The 13392-nt window shown below is 42.2% G+C and overlaps 1 protein-coding gene across 1 annotated transcript in view; it reads right to left on the reverse strand.

The window, feature by feature from the left end:
* Nucleotides 1–11959, reverse strand: part of COL3A1 (collagen type III alpha 1 chain) — a 95778-nt gene extending 83819 nt beyond the window's left edge. The window contains exon 1 of the mRNA XM_035135841.3: nucleotides 11762–11959. Within this exon, the coding sequence (XP_034991732.3) occupies nucleotides 11762–11840 (79 nt within the window). The 5' untranslated portion in view covers nucleotides 11841–11959. The remainder of the gene's footprint in view (nucleotides 1–11761) is intronic.
* Between the last annotated feature and the right edge of the window lie 1433 nt (nucleotides 11960–13392).

Genomic DNA, 13392 nt, shown 5'->3' on the forward strand with positions numbered 1-13392 from the left:
TGTTTTTTAAGATGCTGTCTAGGTTTGTCATTGCTTTTCTCCCAAGAAGCAGGCGTCTTTTAATTTCGTGACTGCTGTCACCATCTGCAGTGATCATGGAACCCAAGAAGGTAAAATTTCTCACTGCCTCCATTTCTTCCCCTTCTATTTGCCAGGAGGTGATGGGACCATGATCTTAGTTTTTTTTGATGCTGAGCTTCAGACCATATTTTGCGCTCTCCTCTTCCGGCAATCTTAATTCTGGTTTGGGATTCATCCAGTCCAGCCTTGGGCCACCTGTCTATCGGCTGACAAAAAATGGATGACAGATTCTGACGGGTGGAGTTCAGTTCTGCTGGATTTAGCAGTGGTGAGCATGCCATCTCATCTCCCTAAGCCATATTTGACAGGTGGTGAGATTGCTCATCTATCAGACACTTAAGTACCCCAAAATTCTTCATCAGACTAGATCAGGCTTTCCCAAACTTTGGTCTCCAGCTGTTTTTGGACTACAAGTCCCACCATCCCTAACTAGCAGGACCAGGAGTCAGGGATAATGGGAACTGTAGTCCAAAAACAGCTGGAGACCCAAGTTTGGTAAACACTGTACCAGATGGTTGAAAAATGCAAAGGGGGAGGGAGGGGAAGAAAGAAAAAAGTCATCCATGTCTTCCTCTGGTAAAATGGAGCCTGGGAGGATGTAATGGGTGTTCAAATGAGGCCCTTTCAGGTGCTCTGAGGCCTGCTGGAAGGAGAAAACAAATAATGACTGGTCGTTCCCCCCCCCCTCCATCTGCAACTACAACCAACTGCTACGCAGCTCAGCTTCCATCCTTAGGCACAACACATCAGTTCCTAGATGGGAAACAGGAATTATGAAAAACTAGGCATTCTTTATATAAACAGGGGTGCAAATTAATTTGGGATTGCTTACTTTCTCTTGATACCTGATCTCCACTTGCCACGAGAACCTGTGTGTTTCACCCAGGAATGGAGATTGAACTGATCAGCAGCTCAGAAACTCTCTTGTTCTGTGGCACAGCTGTGTAGTTCAGTGGTACAAAGATTTATCTGCACAAAGGACTGCATGCATTGGAATTCCCTCATCTGTAATAGGCACCTAGTTTGGAGTGGAGACTGTATTGATGACAGAACTGAAATGCAAATGAGGCTGCCTACAACTTATTCTGTGAACTGTGAACCCATGAGAAATAGGAACAGAAGTTCATAGGAAATGAGCATTCTCACAACAAAGACCCATCCCCCATCTGCACTCCATTTAAAAAACAGTGAGAACCACTTTGAACAGTCATGGCTTCCCCCAATGAATCCTGGGGGGATTAGGGGTACTGGTAGTTGTTAGGAGGCCTCTATTCTCCCCACAGAGCTATAATTCCCAGACTAGTTTAATCCCTCTTCCCAGGAACTCTGGGAATTGTAGCTCTCTAAAACTGTCTGCGGACAAATGTTGGCCCCCTTGGCCAGTAAAGCAAGATGAGCGTCGCAACACCAGATACATTTCTATACTAGTCTTTCCTCTTGCATGGTATCGCTTGGTAGTTCTGGTGTTTGTTCAACCTATGGTATTTTTAAGTAATCATTCCTTTTGGGCATGATCACTAGGAAAATCATCATCTTCATCTTGTTCTATTGATTCCCATTATTGGCAGCACAGTTCTAAAGACTTGGTAAGAAAACAGGTTACATGGGTAGGGGTTGCCATACATCAGGAGTTCCCCGGACATATACGGAATACTGCAGTCGGCAGCAGTGTCCAGGCAGAAATCGGACAAATATCCGGGAAAATCCAGACATATGGCAGCCCATGTCGGCAGTGTTGTTTTTACCATATTTCCATAAAAATAGCTCAACACTGTTTGAAATTTGGCAACCCTCAGTTGCATTGTAATGGGAGATGGGAGGAAGATAATTTGCACTCAGCCTTCTGATTCAGAATCGAATCAAATGTTCAAGGGTGGTGAGGTGGTGGTCCAGCCCTCCAAGAACCATGCTGCCTGAAAGGATGTGCTTGAGGCCGTGTATTTGAATTTCCATCAAAACCTCTCTGCATCCAGAATGCTAGATTAGTTTGGTGACTTGCAGCTTGTGCAAGCCTGTGCAACCCTCCGGGCACAAACCATTTTGTACAAAGGCTGCTATCAAAATAAACATTAAGTTGTAGTACCTGAAGAATATGTTATCAAAGGGGTGTAGAAATTCAGCTGAATGATAAGAGGTAAGTTTTGGAACATGATACCTTGCCCAACCACCTCCCCCAAGCTGGCATGCATTCATGTACTGGTATATATTTTATGCAACTAAGGAGAGAAGAAGTAGGCCATTCTAAAGCACACACCATATTCGTTCTTCTTCACTTACATTTTTTTTTAAAGTACTTAAAAATGCAGTGCTCATTCAACATGAAATCTTGGAGAATGGAAGTGGTTTGTTAGCTAATAGGAAAGGAATCTATTTTTCTGTGTTTCATGAACACGGCCAAAAAACTCAGTGGTTGAAGCACTCCCAAACTAAATCTACAAAATGACTGTTATTTGAAGGGTTATATCATGTTTTCCATTGTCATCTTGACACGAAACAGTTTCCAAACTTTGGAAATCGGACCCAGCTGACTGGTATTAGGAGTATAAAATTAAAAAGAGCACATGTAACTTTTCATGCAACAGGGAGAATTGTGACTGGCAAACAATTGCCCCTATTGCATGTCTGTGTTATCTAGGGGCACATATCTACAATGATTATTGTAGAGCAACTATTCTTAAGGGAAAAAATGGATATGTTACTTTCAGCAGTAGATCTGAACCAGGAGATAGGGAAGTAGATTTCATGATGCCATGACCTCAATCACGGAAAAGTGTAGCATATGCAAAGTCACCAAAAAGTTTGGGGAAATTTAGTGAAAAAGAAAAAAGTAAAAAAAGAAAAGTTGATCCAGTTCAATGTTGAAATGTTGTGAGTGATACTTGTGCCAAAAGCTAGACTGCAATAGAAAAGACTGTTCACCTGGAACAAGAGTCTGTTTTGAATCAAGGCCACCACTCTGCACTGAACCTTTGGCTGTTTGATCACAATTTGAATATAAAGCTGGAGCCCAAGGATGAAACATCACATGAGTGATGCAACAATTGATGACACTTACTTTGCCATATTGTAATATAGGCAAATGTAGTTAGAATCACTGTGAAATGAAACAATATGGTGGGGAGAGAGGTGTATGTGTGTGCCGAAACTTCATTTTGCAAGAGGAGACTGAGAGGAGATATGATAGCCATCTTCAGATATCTTAAAGGCTGTCATAGAAGATGGAGCAAGCTTGTTTTCTCCTGCTCTGGAGGCTAGGGCCTGAATCAATGGATGCAAGTTGCAAGAAATGAGGTTCCAATTAAACTTCAGGAAGAACGTTCAGACAGTAAGAGCTGTTTGACAGTGAAACAGATTCCCACAAGATGAGGTACACTCTGGCTCCCTGGAAGTTTTTAAGTAGAGGTTGGACGATGGTCTGTCATGAGATTCCTGCATTGCAGGGATTGGGCTAGACCAGGGATGTAAAACTCCCAAGAGACTGTGATCTACTCCCACTATAAAAATATTGGCAGTGATCTACCCATTGGATTGACCAAACTTGTTGAGCTTTTTTGGGGGGGAGGAATAATCCAAGTTGTTAAGCTTTTGGGGGGAAGGAAGACCCAAAGCTGTTTTACATTCTTCCTGCTGGATTTTTGTTTTTTGTTTATTATGGTTCTTTAATTTCAATGCCACTTAATATATTAAAAATATCTCTAAGTGGTGTGCAATAAAGAAGCAACAGCAGGTAACTGTGTATTACAAAAATACACAGTTACATATAAAAAATGTTACATTAATACAAAGTTACAGCATTTATATATCAACCAATATGAATTCATTTTCCTTCTGGTACACCCCCCTCTTAGCCTCTGGGTTCTCACTCAGGGTCCAAACCTGTTCTACAGCTGATACTTTTGTGCTCCTAAGCCAGGCATGGCCAAACTTGGCCCATCAGATGTTTTGGGACTACAACTCCCATCATCCCTTGGTAACAGGACCAGTGGTCAGGGATGATGGGAATTGTAGTCCCAAAGCAGCAGGAGGGCCAAGTTTGGCCATGCCTGTGACCTAAGCTTAAGATGGAGCTAGATTTTACCCTACTGCTCCGTGTCTCTTTCTTCCACTGCAACATCTAGTTGTTAAAACTAGACATCACTAGGAAGAGAGTAAGACTGGCACTCCATGTGGTGGTCATTCATTTCAGACCAAACAATAAACTAAACATAACTAAATGGGGAGCTCGAGATTCATTAATTTCAAAATGAACACTATGAAATAGAAATGGCAAATGAATGGAATAGCAGCAAACATTCTTCTCCACCCCTGTTTTAATGTCCAGTTCTGCCCATAAAACACAACTGTAAAATCTTTATTGTATCCTTAATCCATCACTTGGGCAAAATGCACTGGCTTAAGAAAGAGGAGCATGAAAAATGAAAGAGGGTGTTCTCATTAAATTAAGGCTCAAGTTTGTTGAAGAAATGTTCTGAGCAGGCCACATAATTTATTACTTTGGCTCTTGGATCCATAGATTCAAAAACTAATTAAAAGCTGTTAGGTAACGTTTTGAGGGAGACCAGCCAAATTCACATCTTTAGACCTCAGCAATGTACAAAACTTAGAAAGTTAACCACCACATGCCACTCAACAGCATATCCTTTTACAGGAATAGTTGTGAAACCAGAATGCTTGAATTTTCCCCATTGAATTTCCTTTATTTTAAAAATTGTGTGCACTCCACGACACTGATCAGATTATAGACTTAAATTCTTTCAGAATTGCTTAGGCAAAAGAGTTAGTCTACTTCTTGGAACTGCTGGACCAGATCCATGGAGAAGGTTCTGTGTGAGCTCACTGGATGACCATGGGCCAGTCACTGTCTCTCAACTTAATCTACTTCATAGGGTTGTTGCAAGGATAACATAGGGTAGGGAGAACCATGTACACCATCTTGAACTCATTGGAGGAAAATGTATGGAAACGTAATAAATCTATAAAAATAATGATTGGTCATATCTAGGGAGACCTACATACAAAGTCTTGTTCAGACTATCCCTTCCCATCATCTACCCTGCAGGGCTTCTGTTTGATTGTAATAAGGTAATAAGATAACCTGAGCCCTTTGGAGCAGATAATTAAAAAATGCAAAACAAATGTGATAAATAAATGCAAAGATAGAACAGAACAACAAAGTGAAACAACTAATCATCTAGGATTCTATAGGAAACACTGGGGCAGTTTCATGATTTATAGACTGAGTAGACCTCTTGAATGCACTGAAGTTTCAGAGTGAACGGGATGAGGACCACAGAGCCTTAAAAGGCCTTGTTGGAGCCATTTTGTTTGCAGCTGTCCTTGCTCTGCTCAGTGTCACATGGTGAAAATTTGGCCAAGAATGTATGGGTTGTTCACATTGCTTTATAGCCTGAGCAAACATGCCAACTTGGACATCCTGAGAAATAAACTGCTGTTAAATTAAATTTCACAGTGATAGGGAGGTTTTTAAGCATATGCTAGCAGCTTGAACAGTAATGCAAGTTAAAGCCAGGGTTGCATCTACTTGGAGCTTAACATGTCATCTTGACTGGTGGCCCAGGACTCACTTTTAATTGTTGGTCTTACATATTATATCCTCTTTCCTAAATCTGTTCTCCTTCTCTTGAGCGTGCCAACATAGAACTAGCTTGTGACCCAGTTGCAGGTCATGACACAAGAATTAAGACCAATGACTTAGATCATGGTAGAAATCAAGAATACAACAGCTTGAGATCCTCAACAAACCAAGCAACTGTATTAGCAGAGAAAGTGTCTATATTTTAGAAGACCAGGGCATAGCCGACTTTCTATTTTAACACCTTGTCACTATGAATGAGCATTTGACTTCCCAGTGGTCACCAAAACATGGGGGGAAAAGAACCAGCAAAAGGCTCTCCAGTATGTATAACTGAAGCATGTCTAACATGAATGCCAGAATTAGACTAGACGACATCTTTTGGAAAGAAAGAAAGAAAGAAACAAGCCCTCCATTTGAATTCTTGCTCTCCATCTTCTGCTTTAACCACTGAAGTCCAAAGTCCAAGATTAAGCTGGAAAGTTGGAAAGGGAGAGAGAGGTTCTGCTTATAGCATAAAGATCTATCGAGCACCTTGTGGCATTGATTCAACATTGTTAAAAATAAGTAAAATAATATCTGCGCCAGTGAAAAAGAAACAGCAGTGCTACCCTGTTGCAATAAAGCAATGGATTCTTTCCCCAACTTCTTAAGGAAAATGTTTGATGGATCTTGGTCTCAAGTCAAATAGCACATATGGAAAGTCATGCAAGGGAAGGGTAATTATCTAATTTTCATCAAACCATAGGCCTCCTCAAACTGAAGAAACTGGCCTAATTTCCAAGAACACCTACTCACCTAGAGGATGTGGATTCCCTGGAACTTAATTTACATTTGGACTTTTCTAAATCACAGGAAGCCACAGACCATTTTCTGTACTGAATTTTACATTGTGCAACACTCTGAATCCCCACAAGGCACCGAATGCTCTCATTTCAAATGTGGCAATCGGCATTGCTCAAGCCAGCTATGCACAGCTGTGTGCTCTTACTCAGGAGCCTTTACAGCAGGCATTCTCAAGCATGTCTTGCTCAGCCATCTCCCAGTAATTCACATCCCCACACAAAATGCAAGAAAGAAACGAGTTGTCCATGATTAGGCCATGGGTGGAGATTCAGTGGGCTGGATTGAGCGGAGATGGGAAAGGTTGTGCTTCCCACATTAGGGAATAAAAACAGAAGGCAAATAGCCACCCCCCCTGACCACTCTGGGCGTAGAGCCGTCTAAAAGCTGTGCCCTCCACACACCCCACAGCTAAACTAATGACAGCTTTTCATGCTTAGCTTTGGGAAACAAAGATTCCAAATCAAGAGCAGATTGAAAGCTGGCAGCTTTCATTACCACCCCTGGTTTCAGGATCAAGCAACACATGGAAACTAAGGCTTGCCTTTCTGAACAACTAACTCAATAATTGAGAAAATAGGTTGCTTACGCTTAGCCCAATCCATATTCATAAAAGTGTTTTAAGGCTTGCACATGCCTCTCTATGCTTCACCCAGCCAAGGAAGAGGCACCATCCAGGCAGGCAAGCAAGCGAGGACAAATTTCAGCCAGGCAAAAACACTCAAAGTGGGTGCGAAGTAGCATCGGTGAGGGATGTTACCTGGGGAGAGGGATGAGTGGCTGAGGAGGATGTGTAGCCTGGGGTTAGTTCTGAGGGCCAGGTAGAGTGATCTGAATGGTCACATTTGGCCCCCATACCTGAGGTTCCCCACCCCTAATTGAAACCACACAGAAGTCTTTTACAAATGACACTACACACATGTATTATGAGAAGCAGAACCAGTTACTGATCACAAAAGGTAATGCATGAAGTAGTCTTAAGCCAACGGCTCTCAGATGTATCTGATGAATGTGGTCCATCCATGCTACTTGCCTGTATCATGGGGGCAGTTTTGCATTTGGCCTATTTCTCAGCTGCACCATTTAAAGCTTAAATGCCAGCAACTATAATCAATGTCAGGGGTTTGTGCAGGTCATCAAACACTTGTATTGTAACTGACAAACCAGAAGATCACATGGGGTTGTACCCAGTGCAGTGTGAGTGGAGTTCTGCTTGTGCAATGAGATGTCTTTTTTCCTGCTCCTCCCTCCACACGTCTTCTGGAGGGTCCTTCAAACCCCCAGAGCTGCTTTTGAGAGCATGTGGTAAGCTGGAAGGGATGCAGACAGGTATAGATAATTCCATTGCATGTACAAGTGTCTGTTGCACAAGTTGGATAGAGTCCATTATATTCTTATTGCAGATGACATAATCCCGATTGCATGTGACATAAGGCTCCACCCAAGCTTTTGCTCCAGGAATGGAAATCTAAAGCTGATTGATACATTACCTCCGTTGCATGTGGCTACTGCTTCCCCATGGAGAGATCCCAACCCTGACATCTAAATAGGATAATCAGATGGGATGGATAGGTTGTGTGGAACATTATCCACCCACTTCCACCAACACCCAGGAAGGCTGTTGTGCTGGTGGGTTCCCACCTGACATGACAATGCTACATGATTATCCAACTTAAACATTACTGCTGTAGGATTAAGCCATAGGGAAGGGGCAACCGCAACATAGAGGTATCATATAAATCAGATCCCAGAGGAGGCTGATGTAAGGGGGGGGAGGGAATGATAGTTGCAAATGTTTTTGTTCTGTTTCAAAAGCAATTTTAACTGATTGTTCCCCAGTGACATGCTTGTACCATACGTCTGAACGTTGGCAAAACCCCAAACGGGGTCATATCTTTTCAGAAAAATGTGCCGACAAGAGCCAAGCACGACTCAATTTGCCCATTATGTCTTGAATGCTTTAAAAGCAGAGCTATTATATGTAAGCAATTCTTAATCACATAACTTGTTCTCGAAGCACCCATAAGGAGGCTTCAAACACGAAGGAGCAAGCCTATCTAGTATGGCTGCGGTCCAGTTATTAAATGTTGCATCTTTTCATTTGCATTTTAGCTAAAGCTTTGCAGTTATTGATAGTGTTGAGATTACTCCAAGGGCAACACACACACCCCCCCCAGAAAACACCTTTACTTATCACTTTCTGAATGTGCTATTGGATGAAAAGTCTTTTTGGTGTATTTAACCAATATAGCAAATGTTCATCATTTATCTGGATCCAGGGACGAGGCTCATGTGGTACAGTGGGCAATACTAATTGGAGCATGGGAAGGTTAAGTATTCTAGTGGAGGAGAATTAGCAACCACTAGATGGCCCTTCATTATAGGTGCTGATGCTTTGGTTAGTCAGAGTTGGAGCGCGGTGGCAGGGGTGAGGGAGAAGACTTGACTCAAACAAATGTTCATGCAAACCAGAAAACTTCATCTCGGTGAACCACGAAACTAAACAAGACTTGCAAGGGAGAAAGAGCACTGGTAAAAGAGCCATCATTCAAATACTATTGTCAGATATTCCCCAATAGCCAGAACTAAGACCAAAGATGTCATTGCAGCCTGATTCTAAGACGACCTATATCACCACAGAAGAATAAAGGATAGGGCAGGCATCCCCAAACTGCGGCCCTACAGATGTTTTGGCCTACAACTCCCATGATCCCTAGCTAACAGGACTAGTGGTCAGGGATGATGGGAATTGTAGCCCAAAACATCTGGAGGGCCGAAGTTTGGGGATGCCCGGGATAGGGTATCTCAGCTGCCAGATGTAGATGTCACAAAGTGGGCAACTGGTGGTGATGTGACTGTCACCGCAGGAAGGTAGGATAAAATCGTGGTGCATGTCTATTTCATCTCCCTACTTTAGGTAGTATGGAAAAGAAGAAGCACATTGTGTAGGGCTACATCTGATCATTCTCAGTTCTGTATATTCTCAGCAGCTTCCTTGATGTCTTGCCAGAGCTTGTCACTTGGCAAGATATGCTAAGAAAAACAGACTTAAATTTGACATAGACCAAATGGAAATTCTTCCTGACGCATCCAGAGCACTTTATAATGTGATTAGAAACTCTCTTTTTCATCCTTGTAAACACTAAACACCCACCAACCATATACTGCCACTTCATTGCCTGCATTTTCTCTCTAAATAGGTTTCGAACAGGCTTTGATCTGCCGTTGTCCATTGTGGGGAGCAAGGAAAAAATGGGAGGGAAAACGAGATTGCTTCTAGAACAGAAGCCTAGAAACTTGCATTGTATGGAAAGATACATTGCTAAGAAAGTACTTTACCTGATATTGCATTTGATATTCCATGGCAACAAAAATCCCGTCTCACAAGGGTAATTTTATCACTTTGTCCTTGCCTCTTAAATCTAACCTGGCACTAAAATAATGAAACACGCAAGACAAGACAATCTGCAAAAATGTCATTTTGGGCTGCACCTTTGAATCCTTTGCTACATCTGCCCAGAACGTGTACTCCCAACTAGGACCAAACACCATGTCAGAATCCACAGTCATAACCATAAGGGCACAAATATCTATGTGAAATGGGCAATGGGGATATGGAAAGCAACCAAAATGCAGGAGAAGTTTCCTTCACTGAAAAACAACACGCTTCTTTGGTGGAAATGGTTAATTTTTTTCCTTCTTGCAGTTTGGAAGATGGAGGATTGACGGTTAATCAAGGAAGGGGTGGTGACGGATACTCATATTTAATATTTGCTAAGATGTGAGATGTACATCCGCCATCATCCACACTGCAATTAGTTGTATGAAAGACAAAGCGTACAGGGGGAAACCACAAAATCAGTAGGCATGCATGATCAATATTGGGGAGCGTGGTGGGGATAGCTATCTGAAGGTGCAAGCCTTTGCATGGCTGATCAGAAGTAAGTGCCATCAAGTTAAATGGGGTTTAAACCCAAGTAAGTGGGTAGAGTATTGCAGCCAGACTGTGTCCTTTAGGTTAACATTGAAAACTGAGCATTTGTTTGCTGAATGTGGTGCTATTGCATGCATCTCTGATAAATCATAAGATCTGAAGTAATGTGTTTCAGCAATGCAGTTTTTGCTAGGTAATGAAGATTATTATTGGTGGTTCCTATTCTTACGGTCTCTAGAGTGCCTGGCTTGTGGTCTCTAGAGAGCTTGCATTCCGTCAGGAAATGTGATGCCTGTTTTGGGCATGGGTTTCAGAATGCTCCAAGGGACCCTTTCCTATAATTGCAGCTATGGATTGCGTGAGTGGGTTTGGTGGTGATGAAAAGTTTGTTACCGGCTTCATCGACCCAGTTCTGTGCACAAATAAAGAAAACGTTGCACAGTGTCTGGTACACCTCACAGCACACCCCAAAGCTCAAAATGTATCCACTGATTAAAAAGATCTAAAAAGAAAGCAGGCCACAAAGCATCTGTACCACAAAAGGTATAGGGCATTTAGTACCAATTCATTTTCAAGTGATCTTTTCTTTGCATGCACCAATCCTAGGTATAATTACTTAGATGTAAGTCTCTCTGTGCTTAATCTTAAAGGAGTTTGCTAGCAGATTATGTAGAAGCTTGAAGCAGCCTCTGGTGAATAATGGTACAATATTAGAGCAGTATGTTCCATCCTTCTGCTTATGCCTAAGAAGTAACACACCCACACACCACACACAGCTGGAAAATCTTTCACCAAAGCTGAAACAACCATTCTGGTTTGCAAAAGTATTTCCTTTGACATTAAAGTCTTCTTTTAAAAGGTACATGTTCCTGTATACCAAAGCAATACTTTACTATATAAAAAAAAACACAGTCATGTTGCAAAGAGCCGAAGATACAGCCTTGTTAAATATGTCAAATGACTTCCAGATTTTGCTGAGCTAGTATTCACAGATCTTACTCCAACAGCTAAGAGAAAGGGAGATTAAAAAGTTTCCAGAACTTGTCAAGCAAAGCAAAGGATGCAAAGAACTTAAACTAAGAAAACGGTGCACAAGAATGCGCAAGCTCAGATAAAGTTTGTTTTATTTAGGCTAGTATACTACATGCTACAGAATAAAGCAGAGCAGAGCAGGACCCTCTTTGATAGCTCCAACCGGCGACAGGAAAATGGGCTTGCTCGATGCTGATTTTTATGGCAAGCGGAGAAACAAAGTGTTGAAAAACAGAGTGGTTAAAATCCATGAAAAATCTTAAGTGGGAATTACTCACCGTCTTGTTGTGCCCAAATAACTGAGGGTTGCAACACAGCAAGGAAAAACAAAACAGCTCCCTGCACACAGCTCATCATGTCTACAAAATATTAGACATGAGACTCTATGTGCAAAAGAGAGAAGGAAAAAAAGTGGGGGGAAAGAAAAATCAAAAGAGCACCATCAATTGCTTCCTGCCCTTTCAGCCACCGGGCCCTTCACACAACTCAGCCACAGGCATTCCTTTGCTCTGGCCTTAAATAGGAAAATATTTGGCTTCCTTTACTTCCCAGCCCCTTTCTGAAATATGAGAGGAGGTCCCATCCCCTTAGCATTAAATGAAGTGATTAATATTTCTTTTTGCCTTGCAGAAGGAACAGCCAACTGAAGCAGCTACATAACACATCTGGAGAGTTCGTGCTTGTCAGCGACTGCTCTGTGTGTATGGGACATAGAACATGCACATCTATGTTATATGATTATGGGCTTTGGTGTGTGTGCTGATTTTCTTTTTGTGTGGCATGCAAGTGTGACAGAGAAGACTGGATTTTATTTTTTTCTTAGCAGTTGACTATTTTGTTCTAGATGATGGTGGTGATTCTAAATCAGAAAGACCATGATGAGGATTGAGTTTACCTGAAAGGTTAGAAATCTCCCTCATGCACACACAGAAATGGAGACAACCTAGAAAATCATGTGAGACCATAAAATTCCTTCTGTAAGTGTTGAAGCCACAGCTTTTAAAATGTGAAGCAGACTTTCCAGAAAAGGTACAATTACTGGCTATAGGGAATGTATGTGCACGCCATACATTTAAAGCACAATTAAAGCCCATGGCTCCCCCCTAAGGATCTTGGGAAATTGTGGTTTGTTAAGAGTACTGGGAATTGTAGATCAAGGGGGGTAAATTGCAGTTCCCAGAATTCTTTAGGGGAAGCAATGTGCTTTAAATGTACGGTGTGTACTACTCATCCTTAATCTCTCCTCCAGGGTAGTGACTAATCCCTTGTGATTGGTCCTTGGAATACAGGGAGAAATGTGGCGATGAACTTTAGACCGCTCCATCCTTGGCCTGCTGAAGCAGTTTATGGCTGCTGAGGAACTATTATTTCTTCCATGTCTCCCAAGAATGGAATCCAGGTCAGCTTGTGACCTGATCTACACAAGGAGGGGAAGAAGTGCTAGAGTCTTGGTGTGGTAGCATGGATGGTAGAACCTCAGACTACAGGTGGGGGGGGGAGTAATTTGTTCTTTTTTAAGTGCTCAAGAACCCATACAAGCAGAACAAGATGGCAGGGAGGAAGCCAGGTTAGAACTTTCCCCTCTCCCTTGCTAGGTTGTTTGACTTGAGGTAGGTTTTGTTTGTGTGTTGCAACATGGTGGAGCATTTTTTAAAAATGGCGCACCTCAGCAGAAGCCTCTCAAGTGGTACAGTCCAAACCTCAGGACTCTACCACCCTCTTCTGCTGCATGTGACAACAATGAAGAAAGGGAGAGGTCCTGGAGAGGTTCGTTCAACAGGTGTTCTGTGATGTGATGTGTGGAGGTCAACTATGATTCAGTCCAAGCCCTCAGACACTGGTTTCCTTCAGGGACTCTGTCACTTCTATAGAGCAAGTTGCTCATCGACCACCAAACTGCCCACTGGGA

This window comes from Zootoca vivipara, chromosome 1 (genome assembly GCF_965207765.1).
Source record: "Zootoca vivipara chromosome 1, rZooViv2.hap1.1, whole genome shotgun sequence".
Lineage (NCBI taxonomy): Eukaryota > Metazoa > Chordata > Lepidosauria > Squamata > Lacertidae > Zootoca > Zootoca vivipara.